Below are 18,747 nucleotides of genomic sequence, written 5' to 3'. Positions count from 1 at the left end.
TGTCCTACTGTATTATGACACCCAAATGTGCTATCAACTTGGTGTTTTGCTTAACCAAATTGCACATTTCTCTTAATATTTTCCTTGAGTTCTAGTATTTATTTCCTCATTTTGCCTCTGATATCATTAGTCTCTGAGTAAGAAATATGTCATATTCCACTCAAAAGGCATTTATTAGGTACCTACTACATACCAGGCACTGCACTGTAGGACTACCAAAGACCAAAAAGAAATCATTCCTACATCCAAGGAGCTAAAAACACTGGTATTGGATATTGAGGAACAATTATTATGATTTTCATAGTTATCAAGATGATCTGTGTAATAAACACACTAACCATTTAGATTTCTCAGAGCTGTCTCTTTTGGCTAGGGAGTCAGTTGTACAACACAGCTTGAAATAATCAATCAGTTCTTGACCTTGCCCTCCTGTGTATGTTAAGTGAAGTGAATCAAGAATTCACTATAACCTACAACCTGTTCCAGTTATAGAACTCTGTATGTATCCTCAAAAAGTAATGAACTCTGGGATTTGAAATAATTGAACTAAATGAATTATTCTCATAGGACTGGAGAACACTCATATTATCCTGCCTTTGTGGGCTTATCCTGGGAAACCACTTAAACCCTGAAAATTACTATATTGTAATTCACTTTCCCTCTCTCTTCCCATTTATGATTTGTATATAAAATCTCTGCCTTCTTGCAATAAGAGATGGTCTCTTGCCTAGGAAAACTTCCAGTTTGCAAACTATATTCCTCATACTAAAAGGGAATAATTAAATGGCTATTTGATCTCTAAAACCTGTCTCTGCTTTGTGCAGCTACAGCTATCCATTGTTTAGAGACCAAGATAGTAAAATTTAGTTAAAGATATCATATTTGACAACCTTTATTGCTACATGGAGAAATGATTTGTTGAAGTCTTACCATTGTCTGGTTATTAATGGGACGATCAGACACTGGAACCACCTTGAACATGATTGTGCCATGAGACATAGCCTAGAAAATTTCAAGAGGAAAAATTATAATAAACTTCTAATTGATTGATTTTAGTTTCCCTCTAGTCTGCTAACATTCCCCACAACATTGTCCATCCCCCTAAATTAAGATCATCTATTGGTCAATGTCCCAAGGGGACCTTATGTCTCATGCTCCATATTATCTCTTCATATATACCATAACAGTTTTAGGCTCCACCTTAAATAATTTTTATTATTTTATCTAACTCTTTGAAATATATCCTTAGTAACTTGGCATGATACCAAATATGTAAATTATTTTAAGTAGTATTGTAATTTTTGTTATATTGATCTAACTCAACCATAAATTCTGAATCTCTCTCTAATTATTTAGTTTCTAAATTTTTAAGGAGCATTTTGTTTTCTTATAATTCTATTTATTTATATGGGTATTATCTATGTAATTCCACCAATGTAGGTAGTGGCTGTACTTTTTAGTCTGATTCTCAGATATTTTATGTTTTTAGGGTTATTTTAAATAAGACTCATTTCTATTCTGGATTTCATTATTGTTAAATAGAAGCATGTTGCTTTTTGTAAGTTTATTTTGTTTACTGTTATTCTTCTGAAGCCACTAATTGTTTCAGTTACTTTCATTGTGATTCCTCAGAATTTTCTAAGTAAACTAATATGTCATCAGCAAATAAGAATATTTTGTGTGCTTTGCCTATCTTTATGATTTTAATTTCTTTCTCCTAATTGCTATTAATAGCAAATAGCAGCAGGGGAAAGAAGTATACTTTCTTTATTGCTGCATTATTGGAAAAGTTTCTAGTACTTCCCCATTGCATATAAGGTTAGCTTAAGGATTTGGAAATACTATTTATTATGCTAAGAAAAGAGGCTGTGATTTTGCTTCATAGGGTTTTAAGCATAAATGAATGCTATACTTTGTAAAAGGTTTTAAACCTACATCTAATGATATAATAATGAGTTCTGGGATGTTTTGATTTTTAATATATTAGTTGTTTTTCTAATACAGACCATGGTTGCAACTCTAATCAGTTAATGAGTTAATTGTTGAACAAATTTTTGTAGTTTTTTTTTTTTTTTGGCTAGGATTTGAAAAAATGTGAGTCAATATTCATCATGATATTATTTATAGATTTATAAAGGACATAAAGAGCAGAAGTTGGAGTCAAGAGGAAATGAGTTTAAGCATCAAATAATTTACTAGTTGGAGAACCTATCCAAGTCACTTATCTTCTCTTATCCACAATTTTCCCATCTGTAAAATATTGAAAATCAATAGCATTTATGTCACAGGGTTGTTGTGAATGAAACAAAATGTAAAAAGCATTTTGCATACCTTAAAACCCTAAATAAATATTAGTTATAATTATGATTATTATTTTTTCTTTACTTTATTTTCCCATTTTATGTATATATTAATACCATACTTATCAAACAAAAGGAAGTTGGTAGAATATTTCTTTATCAATTTTTGAAGATACTGTGCTCTCTCTCTCTCTCTCTCTCTCTCTCTCTCTATATATATATATATATATATACACTAATTATTTTTAAAAGTTTGAAAGAATTCTATAAATCTTTCTGATTCAGAGGTTTTTTTCTTAATAATTTCTTTATGACTAATTCAATTTCTTTTTCTGAAATAAAATTTCTATTCAGTGTTATGTTAATTTGGTTATTTTATATTTTGTGGAAAATCATTTCCTTTAAATTTTCAGTTGCTGGCATATAATTGCATATGGTAATTTTTAATATTTCTGTTTATTTATTTCATGTTGTGATTTCACTCTGAACATTTTTATTAAGATGATTTTCTTTTTCAATCAGTTTGGCTTATAGGTTTATCACTAAAAAAACTTTCAAAGAAATAATTTTTAATTTTCAATTCAGTAATCATTTGTTTTCCAACTTATTATACCTCTTCTGTATTTATTTTGGATCTTTTTTATTTGTGGGGTTTTCTAATTTTTTAAATCGCAAATTTAATTAATTCTCTTTTTTTAATGTTCATGTGTATCCTTAATATACATGACAAAATTTCCCTCTAAGAATTTTTATTTGTATACCAAAAATTTTGGTGCATGATTTCATAATTATAATTGTCTTTTACATAGTTATTGTTTCTATTTCTGGACTTTTGATCTACTAATTGTTCAGGATGTCATTATTAAGTTTCCATTTAGAGCTGTCTTTTTCTTATGTTTCCTATACTGATTGCTATTTTCATGGTGTTTTTGTGTTACCTAGTTTTATTGTATCTCTCCTCTGATACACAATGGCTGTGTGACACTGCAAATCATTTAATCTCTAAGTACTTGCTGTAGGCAATTCTAAGACACACAACTCCCCAGTATATTCTATTTCCTATGTCATGCCACTCTCAACATTATATGTAAATAGCATATTAAAGTTTGCAGAGTTTTATGTGTACAGTTTCATTTAGTCCTCACAACAACCCTGGGAGACAGGTGTTATTATTGTCCCCAGTTTACAGTTGAGGAAGCTGAGGCAGAAGGAGATTTAAGTCAGAGATATCAAACTGGAGATCACAACTCTCAGTGTGCCTACCTAAGTAAGTCAGATGAAAATACAATTAAGAAACATTTTTAAAAATAAATAAAAATATAACAAAACAAAGGAAAAGGAAGAAGAGGAGGAAGAGGGGGGACGAGAGGGGGAAGGGGGAAGAGGAAGGGGAGGAGGAGGGGGAGGAAGAAGTAAGGGAAGGAAGGAAGGAAGGGAGGGAGGAAAAGGAAGGAAGGGAGGGAGGGAAAGGCAAAGATTGATACCAGGATATGGATCACTTGTTCTGGTTCAAGTCCCTCTACTGAAATGCCATTCACTTCCACCAATTTGTCTCCGGCATAGAGAAGCCCTAGCCAAAGAGAAACATAAAATAAAGAGTGTTATTGAGATGTGAGTAGGGGTTCGTAGGAAGGATGTTTGAGACCCTCAGGTGTACAAAAAATAGTGTCAAAAACAAAAATGGAGTGAAAAGAAGGAAAGAAGGGCTACCATAAGGATAAATTTCATCAAAGCATGCTGTGGGAAAGTTAGGTATCTAGTCCAAGCTGTGCCTGGAAAGAAATTTTCTTTATAACATTTTGCTTAATGTCCTCCAGTAATCAAAGAAAATTCACAATTGCCTGAGGCCATTCCACTTGGGGAGAACAATAATCGTCAGGAAACTTTTCCTTATCCTGGGATTTGCTCCTAGTTTTGTTTTCTGGAACCAAACCCAACCCAGTCCAATGCCTTAAAATACATGAAGTCACATATCATGCCATCTCCCTTCCCCATCTTCTCTTCTCTAGGCCAAGTCTTTCCAGTTCTCTCACCTGACCTTTGTTTGATGTGGTTTCTAATCCCTTTACCCTATAGACCACTCTCCTCTAGGTCATAGGATAATAGATTTAAAGTTGGAAGTGAATTTAGAAATCATCAAAGTCAAATCTTCCATTTTACAGACAGAGAAACTGAGGCCCAGGGAATGTAAGTCACTTGCTCAAGGTCGTACAGATATAAAGTATATAGCAGAGCGGGGCTTCCAACTCAGGCCCTCCAATTCTAATGCCAGTGTTGTCTATCTTGGTCCCACTCCAGCTTGTCAAAGTCCTTCCCAAATTGTGGCATCCAAAACTGAAAAGAATACTCCCCATGTAGTCTGATGGGACCCAGTGCAGTGGGTCTGTCCCCTTTTTCTGGATGTTGCCTCTGTGAATGGAGCCCAGCATAATGCTTTCACAGGGGTTAAGACTTTGGCTGAAATAAATCGTCAGCGCACAGTAGTACACACTTTTCTAAAAGCAGCATCCTTCATATGCCTCCAAGTTCTTCCTAACCTAGAGTTTTACCTGCCTCAGGGCAAATGTGAGGAAGGAGTTTTGCTGTCCTTAGAACAAATACAGATTGTTGCCATTATAATCGTTATTATAATGGTGATTATATCCTTATTACTAATTGCATCATCCATGTTTGGCATATTCTCTGGATTTTAGTGTCCTAAGGTGTTTAGCATCTGTGTAACTGGCAGTGGGGGTAGCAGCAGATAGAGCGCTGCCAGGAGTCTGGGAGACTCATTTCACTAAGTTCAAATTCAGCCTCAGACACTTCCTAGCTGTGTGACCCTGGACAAATCCCTTACCACTGTTTGCCTTAGTTTCCTCATCTATAAAACGAGCTGGACAAGGAAATGGTAAGCCACTTTATCATCTTTGCCAAGAAAACCTCAAATGGGGTCATGAAGAGTCACAGACAACTAAACAGCAACAGCAGCAGCCTAAAATGTGTGGCTTCTCATTTAATCGCCTTGGGCTTCAATTTCCTCATCTCTAAAATCAAAGGGTTTTTCTGGCTAAAGTCCACTCTGTTTCCAGATAGACAATCCTATGCTCATTCACACTGCATAATGAGAAAGGAGCAAATTAGCTTTTTCTGGTAATTACTTCATAAGCAGCTTAATCTCGATTAAATTCACTGTCTCTCTGGTCTAATAAACCAATAAGGATAACAATGAGTATGGATTTGCAGAGCACAGCAACAGATGTCAGGAGAATGTTTTTCAAGAGGCCGCCTCCCACATGGGGCCACTGTTTGAGACTGTAACTTTTGTCTGGTCTGCTTCTTCCCTTTGTCAGCTAGTCAGTCTGTACTAGCCCCCACTCAATCAACATATCTACAAGGTTCCTTTCTTATCATCTGCCTTCAACCCCAGAACTGGTAGAAAGGCAGCAGAAAGCAAAATAAAGCCAAGATTTTTTTTAAATGTTGTGATTTTGTTGGTTCCTTCTTTGACCTTCATTTTGGCTTATTCTTACTTGTTTCTAAACTTCAGACAAAAATTTTTTTTAAGCTAGATAGCTTTTTTTTTTAAATTCACATTTTTAAAAATTATAATTTTTTATTTACAAAACATATGCATGAGTAATTTTTCAACATTGACTCTTACAAAACCTTCTGTTCCAACTTTTCCTCTCCTTCCCTCCCCTTCCCCTAGATGGCAGGTAGTCCAATACAGTTTAAATATGTTAAAACATATGTTAAATACAATATATATTTTATATATATATATATATATATGTATATACATATATATATATATTTCTACAATTATCTTGCTACACAAGAAAAATTGGATCTGGAAAGAAAAAAAAATCTGAGAAGGAAAACAAAATGCAAGAGCATAATAACAGATGAGATAAAAGATGAAGTAGCTTGACCAAATTTGCTTAACTTAGAAAGTTACAGATAAGGATTTGACCTCAGAGAAGCTGACTTCAAATCAACAATTCTTCTTGTATTATACTACAGCTGTCTCATGTCAAGAGTTACATACTAGATAGAATTAAAGCTATGATTTTGAAAATCATCAATATGGAAGTCATGATCAGAGGTCTGGTTCTTTCCTCTTCCCTCTCTCCTTCTTTCCTCCCTCCCTTCCTTCCCTTCTTTCTTTTTTCCTTTCTTTTTTCTTCTTCTCTCTCTTTCTTTCTTTCTTTCTTTCTTTCTTTCTTTCTTTCTTTCTTTCTTTCTTTCTTTCTTTCTTTCTTTCCTTCCTTCCTTCCTTCCTTCCTTCCTTCCTTCCTTCCTTCCTTCCTTCCTTCCTTCCTTCCTTCCTTCCTTCCTTCCTTCCTTCCTTCCTTCCTTCCTTCCTTCTCTCCCTCCCTTCCCTTCCTGCCTTCCTTCCTTCTTTATTTAAACACTAATATTCTACCTATGATGCTATATAGCCTCAAATTATGGAACAGAACTACAATACAAATTGTACTTCACACAAAAATGAATGTAGCTAGATTTTGGCATATTACCAACAAGAGCTTGGTGTAGCCCAGTTCAGGCTGGTCCTATTGTTCACGTTTGGGATTGGAATGAAATGAGACCCTCCTAGTCTATACATAAGAGCATAGACCGCCATTTTCTTAAGACGCATCCATGTGCCAGGCATAAGCACTGGGGTATACAAAGAAAAGTAAAATGTGTGCCTTCTTGACTTTCCTCTGGTTGGTCTGTGGGTATCAAATCTGAGGAGTTTTTGACGGCATATATATGGGGACTTTGTAAGGAAGCTACACCCCTGATTCAAGCCTTAGTACCTGAAGACTAATTGAGTCTTAGGACAAGTTCAGAAACTTTTAAGGAAAAACTAATCTAGTCTTCAGAAGAAAGAGCCTTGGGAAAAATCTAGCCCAGACTATATATGGCAGGGCCTCATGTAGATAATGCTACTATTATAATTTACATGGTAGAAGTGCTATCAGTATTAGCATCTCAAGGAAACTTAAGACCAAAAGGAGGAGAATGTGTATCAAGAGTGAGGAATATTAGATGGATGATCAAACTTTTGTATGGTATGTGTGAAATTGTAAAAAAAAAAAAAACAACTAAATAATGAAGGCAGATCTCTAATAAGTTATATAGATCCTTTTCAGAGAATATATAGAAAGATACAGATCAGAATGACAATTTCACAGTAGCTCCCAATCACAGATTTAGAGCTGAAAGGGACCTTAGAAGTCACTAAGTCATCATTTTGCAGATGAGGAAACTGAGGCTTAAAGGGACTCGATTTCTCCAGGGTCACCTAGCAAATAACAATTCTTGAGGTGGGACTTATACCCATATCTTTCTGATTCTAGGACCAGGACTCTATCTACCATACCACAATGCCTCATAAATGGAGAACATATTGACTGGCAATCTTCAGTCTGTTGGAATACCCACAGGGGTGACCAATCCACTGAAGTATTAAAATCTTGAGTGAAGGCATTGAAATGGGTATGTTCTCCAAAGGAAGAAAGGAAGGCTGAGAAAGAACACAGGGTCTAGAACAGAGTTTTGGGAAATGTCCATATTTGGAGACTCTGAAAAGAAGAAATAACAGATGGTACCTAGAAAGGAGCAGTAGGGTAAAGCAAAGACATTTTGGAGGAAATGGAAATGTGAGTATGCTGGAAGGCTAAGGAGGCAGAGACAGTGGTGAAAGATGCTAGAAGGGAGGTCTCTCAGGGGTATCATGTTCTGAGGCTATTTAAACTATTCCAGGGCAGTTCTTCAATTTCTGAGGGGTCATCATCTAATTCCAAGATAAGTTGGAGGAAAAAATGAAGTTGCTTAATTTTTACATTATCACAGACCACCAAGATTGCAACTTACCACTCTTGTCAGCCAATCCACCATGGATTATCCTGGCCACCATGATATCCCCTGTTACCTCATGGCGCTTGATGGTGGCACCCTGACAAAAAAAGAACCACAGGATACACTTTTAATTCAATACGCTTGGAGAACTTGGAATCAACACTTGTCTTATTTTTTAGACAAGATCATCTCTAGTATCTGGAATAAGAAAAATCACATAAAATGAATAAAATAAAAATTAATTTAAAAAACTTTTTCAAAAAAACAAAAAAATTGGAGGAGGGGGGGACTTGGGAAGAAATATGGTGAGTATTGGACATGGTAAAGATAAGATGTCTTTCTAAAGAGACATTAGGGCTAGGTATATAGACTTGGTAACAACATGCACAGAGATGATAACTAAACCTATGGGAGATGATGAAATAATCAAGGGAGAAAGTCTCAAGAGTATAGTGAATTGAATTCACAGAATTTTAGAAGTAGAAGAAAATTCTGTGGCCATCTGGTCTGACTCATCCCTACTAAAACATACTAAACAAATGGTCAACAAGCCTCTGTTTGCAGATCTCTAATGAAGCTGCCTTTTCCATTTTTGGTTAATTCTCATTTTCAGGAAACTTTTCTTGATATCTAGCTTCACTTTGCCTCTTTGCCTCCTTTAGCTATTCTGGTTCTGCCCTTTGAGGCTAAAGGGGAGTTCTACCCTTTAGGACTAATTGTTTTTTCATATGGATAGTCCTTCAAAAATTTAAATACTTTGCAGAATTATTGTTCCCCTTGAGTCTTCATTTCTTTTGATTAATCATTTCCAGCTCCTTCAATTGGTCATCATGTGCCATGAACCATCTTGGTGATTTTTCCCATGGAAAGATATTTATCTGTCTCTTCAATGTCTTTTATAAATTATAGCATTCAGCCCATCAATTGGAGAATGGTTGGGTAAATTGTGGTATATGAATGTTATGGAATATTATTATTCTGTAAGAAACAACCAGCAGGATGAATACAGAGAGGCCTGGAGAGACTTACATGAACTGATGCTGAGTGAAATGAGCAGAACCAGGAGATCATTATACACTTCAACAACAATACTGTATGAGGATGTATTCTGATGGAAGTGGATATCTTCAACACAGAGAAGAGCTAATCCAATTCCAATTGATCAATGATGGACAGAATCAGCTACACCCAGAGAAGGAACACTGGGAAATGAGTGTAAACTGTTTGCATTTTCATTTTTCTTCCCAAGTTATTTTTACCTTCTGAATCCAATTCTTCTTGTGCAACAAGAGAACTATATGGTTCTGCACACATATATTGTATCTAGGATATACTATAACATATTTAACATGTATAAGACTGCCTGCCATCTAGGGGAGGGGGGTGGAGGGAGAGAAGGAAAAAGTCAGAACAGAAGTGAGTGCAAGGGATAATGTTGTAAAAAATTACCCATACATATGTTCTGACAATAAAAAAGTTATAAAAAAATCATAGCATCCAGAAGGAAACATGGTACCTGACCAGAGCAAAATACATAGGGACTCTCACCTCCTTATCCCTAGAATCTATATCTCTCAACACAGCTCCAAGAATGGCTTTTTTTTTAATTGCCACATTTTATTCCTGATTCATATTGAATAGTCTAAACATTCCGAATCTTTCAGATGAACTGTGCTTTAGCCATGTCTTTCCTATTCTTTACTTGTGAAGATGATTTTCTTAGACAAAGAATAAGACTTCACGGTTATTACTATGGAATTTCATTTTTTAAAAAATCTAACCCAATGCTTTAATCAGTCAAGGCCTTTATGAGTCCTAATTCCTTTCTTTACTCCATTTGTCATCCCTGCTTTGTGCAGTTTGTGAATTGCTTAGCAGATCCTTTAAGCTTTTGTCCAAGTCACTGATAAAAAGATGAATACACAAGGCCAAACACACATTACTGGAGCACTCCATTGGATGTAGACTTCTTGCCAAATTAACAAAGAGCTCCTGACTACTTGAGGCTGGATAATCAAGTAGCTCGAAAAACTATTTAAATGTTTTGTGGTCTAGTCTACATCTTTCCATCTCTTCTCTAAGAATGCTGTTCATTCTGATTCCTTATTAACTTCACAGATCCTACTGTCCATAATGTTTTCTTAGCAAAAATATTGAATGTTTGCCATTTTCTTCTCCAATATAACAATATTAAATGCTTTGCTAAAAGCTTTGTTCATTTCAATTAAAGGACATTTAATGGAGTGATTTTTTTTAAAGTATTTTTTTTCAGGTCAATTACCAAAACAAAGAAATAAGAGATACAATCTTTTACATCTTATTCCTTGAAGCTGGGACAGAAAACAATAAATAGAACTCTCTCATCAGGCAAATATTAAGAAATTCAGTATATTTGAAAGCATAAGTGAATGGTTTAAGTTTCTTTTTATAATTAAACAAATTCTCTCCAAATGTACTGAATGCCTGTAGTTTAATTTTCATCAACCATGGACACACATAGTGTCATGTCACTTCTAGAGAGACTCTATTCTTCATAGTCCATTTCAAAACCTAAACATCAAGACTTCCTTACCAAGGGTTGTTTATTTTTCACCAAGCAGACAATCCTCAAAGCTTCCTCATTCTCAGGGATGTCATCGGGCAGAGGGGGAAGAACTGGCTCAAAATCTTTCTGAGCCACAATATCATGGGCATTTAGTAAGGCCTGGGACATGAGAACAAAAACATATCATCATCATCATCATCATCATCATCTTAAGAAACGTATCCGTTCCCAAAGTCAGTTATCTTTGAATATCATGACTTTTAGTACACAGCACACAAGTCCTCCCGCTGATTAATTCCTGGTAAAAATTCATGATTCTATGATTCTGGGCAGTAATTTCATTTCTTGGAAGCCCAGGTAACATAGACTGCAGACCAGATCTAGTCCACATTGCACATGTGGAGTTTGGATTACAAAATATTCTATGTAATAGCTTTCCTAACATAAATGAGAATTTTGGGTTGTTTTTTAAGATAATAGCTATAAGCAAAGGATCAACTGATTTTCTTCTGTCAATTTTTGGGTCATTACAAATTTTTTTGTGACAACCATATAAAAGATTGTCCAAATTACTAATTATATGAAAAATAGTCAACAACTCAAGTTTTAGCAAAGTTTTTTTTTTTTTTTTTTTTTAATGGAAATAGTCAAGATTTGAAGGTATAGTCCCAAAAATAAACTGAATGGGCCTAGCCATTCTGGAAAATAACTTAGAATTATGTCAGAGAAATCACTAAGGTATTCATGGACTATGCTGCTATTAGGTTAATATACCTGAGGAGATTGATGACAGAAATAATGTTCCATATATACAACAATATTACTATCAATACTTTTTGTCATAACAAAAAATGTGGAAGGCATGCCCATAAATTGGGAAACAATCAAATTGTGGTATATGGGTGAAATAAGTTGTTATTGTGTAGTAAAAAAATAGTAAGTTTTAGAAAGTCAGAGAAACATGGGGAGACAAGAAACAGCAAGATCATAACAATATCAGTCAGTTTTGCAAGTATACTTGCTTTGAAGTTGAGAATTTGTATCAATGTAATCGATATATTAGAAAACAACACAAGTTTCTTATTTGTTTATGTGTGATTCATCTTCTAGAAATATTAGGTGAACACAGCCACAAAAGAATACACAAAATGCTTGTGCACACACATAGGCTCCTCAAACATCTGCCGGCTACTCTAGACCACCACCTGCGTCATCCTCCAAGGCTGAGCTTTTCTCTTTCTTTCTTTCTTTCTTTCTTTCTTTCTTTCTTTCTTTCTTTCTTTCTTTCTTTCTTTCTTTCTTTCTTTCTTTCTTTCTTTCTTTCTTTCTTTCTTTCTTTCTTTCTTTCTTTCTTTCTCCTTCCTTCTTTCTTTCTTTCTTTCTTTCTTTCTTTCTTTCTTTCTTTCTTTCTTTCTTTCTTTCTTTCTTTCTTTCCTTCTTTCCTTCTTTCTTTCCTTCTTTCTTTCCTTCTTTCTTTCTTTCTTTCCTTCTTTCTTTCCTCCTTTCTTTCTTTCCTCCTTTCTTTCTTTCCTCCTTTCTTTCTTTCCTCCTTTCTTTCTTTCCTCCTTTCTCTCTTTCCTCCTTTCTTTCTCTTTCTTTCTTTCTTTCTTTCTTTTCTTTTTCTTTCTTTTCTTTTTTTTTTTTGCATTTGTGGACTTTTGCACATAAAAGCCCATTCATTCAAACTTACCCAGGACGCCTAAGCTTTCTGGTTCAAAAATGCCAAGCAGACTATGCAAAAAGAAACTTCAAGTATTGAGGAAAAGAGTTAAATGAGAGAACACCGGCTCTCTCCCAAATCATAATCATAAAGGAATCTGCATTTTGACTGATCAGCTCTTCTAGGTTGTCTCATTTCTTATAGCAAGTATTCTTGCATACTACATTTCTTCCCAATTCTTAGAGCTTTTGCCAGTGAAACGAAGAGAGGGCGGGGCTGTTATACTGCATCTTTTCTCTTCAGGACCCTGACATCATCTGCTTGGACATTGCCATCATCACTAATGGTTAGCATTAAAGTTAGTGCTTTAAAGTTTGCAAAGAACGTTACAAATATAATCTCATTTTATCTTCACAACAATTCTGGAAGATAAATGCTATTATCGCACTCGTTTTATTTGTTTATTTCTTCATTCATTCATTTATTTTTCATCCTCATTTTGTAGATGAGGAAGGATTAGGATCAAGGTTTAGTTAATTCCCCCTGCGTCACATAGCTAATAAGTGATTGAGACTGGGTAGGTCCAAGGTACATTGCGCCACCTGGTGATCACATTTCATCATTGCTTTCCTGGTTACTTGCTACGTAACCTTCAGAAGGGAAAACAGCGACGTTTCAGCATCAAGAGCAGCATGGTACAGTGGATGGAGCCTTGGGCTTGGAGCCAGAGAAAAACCTGAGTTCAAAACCTGCCTCGGACACTGACTAGCTGTATCTAATAAATATTCTTACTTTTCATAATTAAATCCTAGCTACACATGAAGATTTTTTTGGGGGGAGGGGGTGCAATGTGGAAGAAGTGGGGAAGGTGGAGATGGGAAAATTTTCTCATAAGAGAGATGTTAAGAAATGTGCAATTGGAATAATCTGAAAATTAAAAATCTGAATTTGAAAATAATTTAAAAATAAAACTTATCAATTTCATCCTTTCCCTTTTTAAGTTATATGTAAACACAGAATAGGTCAAAATCTCCTTCAAATGCAATTTGGTTGGTATGTGTATTCAAATCTAATTTGGATGGTAATGCATTCATAGCATCCTATTTACTTTAATTAGTTTCACTTGGTAAAAACAATATTTTAAAAATTTTATTTATTTTTAAAAGCCACACTTTGGGGACCATTTATTTTCTAACTCACTAAACACTGAGTAATGTACGTTAGACTCTCTCAGCCTCAATTTATTTGTAAAATGAATGAGGATTAAACTTGATCTCACCAGATCTAAATCTATGATCCCACAATTCCATACAAGGCTGACTAACACTTGGCTGGGTCACGTCTGAACAATAAAACTGCACTAAATTTGAAATAATCCCCCTGTCATAAGAACAATAAATTAGGAAGTGAGGATTCCAGAGCTGCTTCTGTGCTTTACTGTGTGGGTGACCTTTGAGGAGCCAGTTTTTCTTCTGAAAAATGAGGGGACTGGTCAGTCTACCTCCAAGTAACCTCCAAGGTCCCTTCCAGTTCTAATGGTCTAGGATCCCTGTGCCTTCAAATATGTTTGTTCCTCTTAAAAGATTGCCAATTACATTGTCAAGTTTCATCCCATAAGTTTCCCTTTTGTGATATTTAAATGCATTCCTCTGCTTATCCATTACGATGAAACTCCTCATCTGAGAGTATTTTTACAGTTGCCTTGATTTATACTTCTCATTTTTCAGTGAATGCCCTCTTGTTCAGATACTTCCCTTGCCCCCTCCCCTCTCTTCCCCAGCCCCAACTCCTCTTCCCCCCCCCCCCCCCCCCCCAACCACCAGGAGCAAGCTCTTGCCTGGAAGTGTTTGGCTTTTAGAACTTGTCTCAGTTCTCGGACCTCAGGGGACTGAGGAACTTCCTGCAGCAAATCCATCACCTGGTTAAAGGAATGACATGGATTATGAAATTGATCGTCTTCATTTCATAGGAAGTCCCATTCCCAGTCATGTAAAGCAGAGGTGTCAAAGTGTGAGTGTGGCCTGAATAGGGTTAACATGCAATTGGGAAATATTTAACAAAATAAATAACCAATATAAGACACAGTTAGTTTTACATTTTAAAACTAAGACAATGTGACCTGCAGGCATCCTTCTTCTGTAAGCATTAGTGGCTCCTCTATCTATTTGGCAAGCCTCTTTATTCATCTTTTGTATCTAGGTCTGGGCAGAGTTCTTATTTTATTACATTCCGGAATAAACAGGTCATGATTTTGGATAGGACTAACTGAACCTGGAGGCTCAGGCCACACAGTTCTGGAAACTATCTCAGATCCTTCTCTATGTCTACAGGGATGTCTGCATTTCTTTTTCTTCATTAGTGTCTTTAAAATAGCCCCTGGCTTATATGAGTCCTCTGACCCTAGATAAAACTACCTTAATTTCCCTAGCTATAGATAGAGCAGATTTATAATTATCCTAGGCATCTATTTAGTACTAGGAGAAATCTTGAGAAGTGTCCTACTAGTGACTCCAATCCATGGAAACAGCATTCTCTATCTCAAGATTGGCTATTCTGTTAGCATACTTACAAAACGTTAGGAAAAAAAGAAAAATTCTGATCCTTCTGAGGTGATTTAGAACTGCTAGATTGGAGATTAGAAGGTAATTAGGTAATTTCTTGAGTTTCATTCTAACCTCATGAGTGTATAATAATAGATTTTTATTATTTTTTTAATGGCTTAAAAAAATCAAATTTCAATTATACAACTTATCTCATGGTCCACTTTTGTGGGGGAGGCATGGGAGAATGAAAAGGTTTGGAGAAGGAGAAATGGATTAATTTGCCCTGAAATATTTTTTAAAATACATTATCAATTTGAATAATCTGGAATAGATTAAACAGGTTGGTGTTCTCCCTTCTCTCTTCTTATGCAAACTAGAAACATCTCAAAATGAAATTATAATTATATTTTAATTAGTAAAATTACTATTTTAGCAAAAATTAGTAAAGGTATTATTAATTTAGTAAAATTTAGTAATAGTAGTAATATAAATATAAATAGTAATATAATAAATAATCGTGACTTACTAATAATAATATATAAGTAATTTAAATAATAATATTAGTAATATTTAGTAAAATGAGTGATTATTATAATTAATTTTAATGAAATTATATTAAAACCATCCCATTTAGTTAATCAATTTTGATCTAATAAAGCTAGAATTTTTATTAGAAGGGAGTTAAGTAGCTATTGCATTATTTTATGGGTCCTCTTACCTCGTAGGATAATGCTTGTGCCTGGAACAGGACAGGAACTGGTTTCTTTTTGATATATTCCTGGAGACATTCATAAACCTACAGAGGGAGAAAAGATACAGCATATAATATATTTTGATCATTTAGGTGTGGAAAGTCAAAGGACAATGGATACTGGTTGCAAAACTTATATACAGCAGCAGATATACAATGAGTAATTCTTCATTTGGGATAAATATCACAGTAAGTAAAATGAATCATGTCCTCAGTTGGGAAGATGGGGAGTCCTGGAATGGTGGGGTAGGTAAAAGAGAGTATTTAACAGAAGCACATCAGTTGGTAGCTTCCTTTTAAAACTAGTCTTACTAAGTGTGAAGTTCTGTTATTTCTGAAAAACTGAAAATTTTGGCACCCTGGGACAAAGAACCAATTGTTCCACCCTAGTTGTGCCTCTGTCTAGTAGAGTACCACGAGCATTTATTTAGGTGTTTAATAAAGACCTTTGGCTAGGGTTGTTGTCATCTAAATACATTCTTGGTCAGACAGTTAATTTCCAAGAAATCTTAGTGATCACCTTTAGAAGGGCTTGTAGCCACGGGGAATGGAGAAGATCATATAAAAGATGGACTCCACTGACATCTCTGCTATAGAACAGATTTTGTTGTTTCAACACCAGCTTCAGAATTTGAGAAAGACCTGAGGAAAAAAAAAAAGACACAGAGAGCACCAAGTATTAAGTATAAACAGAGGGTTACAGACGGTAACTAAGGCAGGGTGACTGGAGCTTTGACTTAAGTCAGTTAAGATCCAATAGTGCCATGAATGTACCATCTCTGTCCTGGGACCCACTTCTCTCCTGCTCCACTGCTGTACCTCCTTCTTGTTGTTCTCCCTTCCATAAGGATTTGTTGAGTAAGAAAACTGTTCTCCGTGAGCCTTCTATTTCCCTTCATTTATTACTGGAGCCAGTTTTCCTAGTCACAATTCTGTGGGTAAATATGTAATAATGTGATTCAGCTTGTGTTGTAGGAAAATAGAATGAGCCCTTCTTCATCTTACCATGTTGAGGGTTATTGTGATGGTATCTAGCTCCTTCTTAGTTCTTCCTCCAACAGAAGCAGGAATCTATATATCTTTTAACACATCTGAAAATCCCTATTGGAAATGGTCATTGGAAGATTTCAATCTCTAAGGAAGTCATCAAATATATATTTCCAAGCAATCCCAGTAGTGTGTATATGAAGGGGATTTCTTCTTTGGTTCTAATAGTCAAGTTATTTTGCTGGGAATATGATGGATATATTTCTAATGTATAATTTCATGAAATATCCAGAGCTTATTACACAATATTAGTGGACACATTAATAGTGTTTTTAAGTTTTCCAATTTCTGTTCACAATAACACTGTGAAGTAAATACCACAGATATTATTAGTTCCATTTTACAAATGACAGAATTGAAGTTCAAGTTGAGTGATTTGTGTTGACATATAGTTAGCATGTATTAGAGGAGCAGGATGTGCTGGTAATAGACTAGTTCTTCCTATTGGGAAAGCTAAGATTGATGAATATTTTAATTTTGAGAATCCCAGGTTGTAGTAAACTAAAACTTAATCAGGAGTCCAGACTAATCAATATAGTGAACCTCTGAAGTAGAGAATCACCAAGCTATCTAAGGAGGAGGGAACAGGTCCGTGTTGAAAAATGGAGCAGGTTAAGTCGACCTTGTTGAGTGGTATTGGGATGAAACTCATGAGTATCTTTAATACATCCCACTTGAGTAACATAGGAAGATTCAACCTCCAAAATATACATACATGCATATAATATATATATGCATGTATATGCATATGTATAGTATATAGATACATAAACATTTAAGGTATAAACACATATGTATACTATACATGTGTGCATATACTTACACGTAATATATTAATGTGATGTATATGTGTGTATAGGTAGAATTTTTGAACCCCAACTCCAATACTTTATTACTCTATTGAACAGCTTTAAAAGTAGACACGAGGAGAAAATGAATCAATTAAATATACAGAGAAAGTTTATTTGTTTCATTTGCCTTAAAAGTAGTTTAAAAATTTAACTTTCACATGGTAAGTTTCAGAACTGATTTATACTGAACACTAAATCATTTTTATTCTCTCTCTCTCTCCCCCTCTCCTTCCTTCCCTCCCTCTCTCCCTCTTCTTCTCTCTTCCCTTCCCTTACTCTCTTCTTCTCTTACCTCCCCTCCCCTTTCTTCTCCTCCTTTCTTCTCTTCCACCCCCCTCTCTCCTTTTCTATTTTCTTCCCTATAATATTCTTGAATATAAATATTTTAAGACCTTTTCAGGTCTGGATTAGCAATCCAGAAATATGTACCATTTTCCTGATTGGTAATTGCTGGCAGCTCCATCTTGCTCTTCTTGTCCACTAATTTTTCTTCTTTTTCTGAATGGAGAAACTTTCCTTTTCCAAAAGGAAATTAGGCCTGGGAAGCAGATCAACAGATAAACTGCATTTAAGTAAAAATGACTCTTTTTCCTTTCTCTCCTCTATCACAAGTTCATAATATAATGTGGCTATTTAATGTTCGATCTTGACAGTTTCAATTAAAGAGAAAACTCAATGTTTCATGTTTCAGAATTTTTCCTCAAATAGAGCTATACAAAGATTAACTTTAAAAGTTCAGAGTCTATAGATCAATAGTATTCTGCTGATGTTCTCATTTTTAATCTATAGGGTCATCAGGTACATTTTATTGGAATCTTCTACAATGGCTGATGGTGGTCAAATGTGTGGCCTTCTATGTTTCTGCTTTGTTGATTATTTAAAAATATATTAAGTGCTATGAAGAATGAGGCTGAGACAGGATAGTGTAGAGGATAGAGAACCAGCCTTGGAACCAGGAAAACTAAGTTAAAGTCACCTATTGCCCCTTTGACTATAGTCAGATTATTTAAACCTGTAGAGCCTGAGGCAACTAAGATATCAAGTTATAAATGAATTGCTAGTCTATATAAGCAGATGGGAGTTTATATATTGGGAATTCTTCACATTGAGGAAATAACAAAGAAGAATAAGGGGAAAAAAATTTTCCCTCTATAAGCTGGAAATCTACATTAAAAAAAGAGACACATGCCCTAACATTGAACCTCCAGTTAACCATAG

At 35.1% G+C, this 18,747-nt stretch overlaps 1 protein-coding gene across 2 annotated transcripts in view; it reads right to left on the bottom strand.

Annotated features, from left to right (window-relative positions):
- MPP4 (MAGUK p55 scaffold protein 4) overlaps nucleotides 1-18,747 on the bottom strand; it is a 60,619-nt gene that overhangs the window by 35,129 nt on the left and 6,743 nt on the right. For both annotated transcript variants that reach the window (XM_074299042.1, XM_074299043.1), the window contains exons 2-9: nucleotides 17,959-18,067; nucleotides 16,152-16,273; nucleotides 15,599-15,676; nucleotides 14,175-14,255; nucleotides 10,705-10,836; nucleotides 8,148-8,229; nucleotides 3,785-3,870; nucleotides 931-1,002 (exon numbers count right to left, since the gene is read on the bottom strand). In XM_074299042.1, coding sequence (XP_074155143.1) covers nucleotides 931-1,002; nucleotides 3,785-3,870; nucleotides 8,148-8,229; nucleotides 10,705-10,836; nucleotides 14,175-14,255; nucleotides 15,599-15,676; nucleotides 16,152-16,273; nucleotides 17,959-17,992 — 687 coding nt within the window. In that variant the 5' untranslated portion in view covers nucleotides 17,993-18,067. The remainder of the gene's footprint in view (nucleotides 1-930; nucleotides 1,003-3,784; nucleotides 3,871-8,147; nucleotides 8,230-10,704; nucleotides 10,837-14,174; nucleotides 14,256-15,598; nucleotides 15,677-16,151; nucleotides 16,274-17,958; nucleotides 18,068-18,747) is intronic.

This window comes from Sminthopsis crassicaudata, chromosome 3, assembly GCF_048593235.1.
Source record: "Sminthopsis crassicaudata isolate SCR6 chromosome 3, ASM4859323v1, whole genome shotgun sequence".
Classification (NCBI taxonomy): Eukaryota; Metazoa; Chordata; class Mammalia; order Dasyuromorphia; family Dasyuridae; genus Sminthopsis; species Sminthopsis crassicaudata.
Note: the sequence above shows the minus strand (reverse complement) of the source record. Positions and strands in the feature narration are given on the sequence as shown.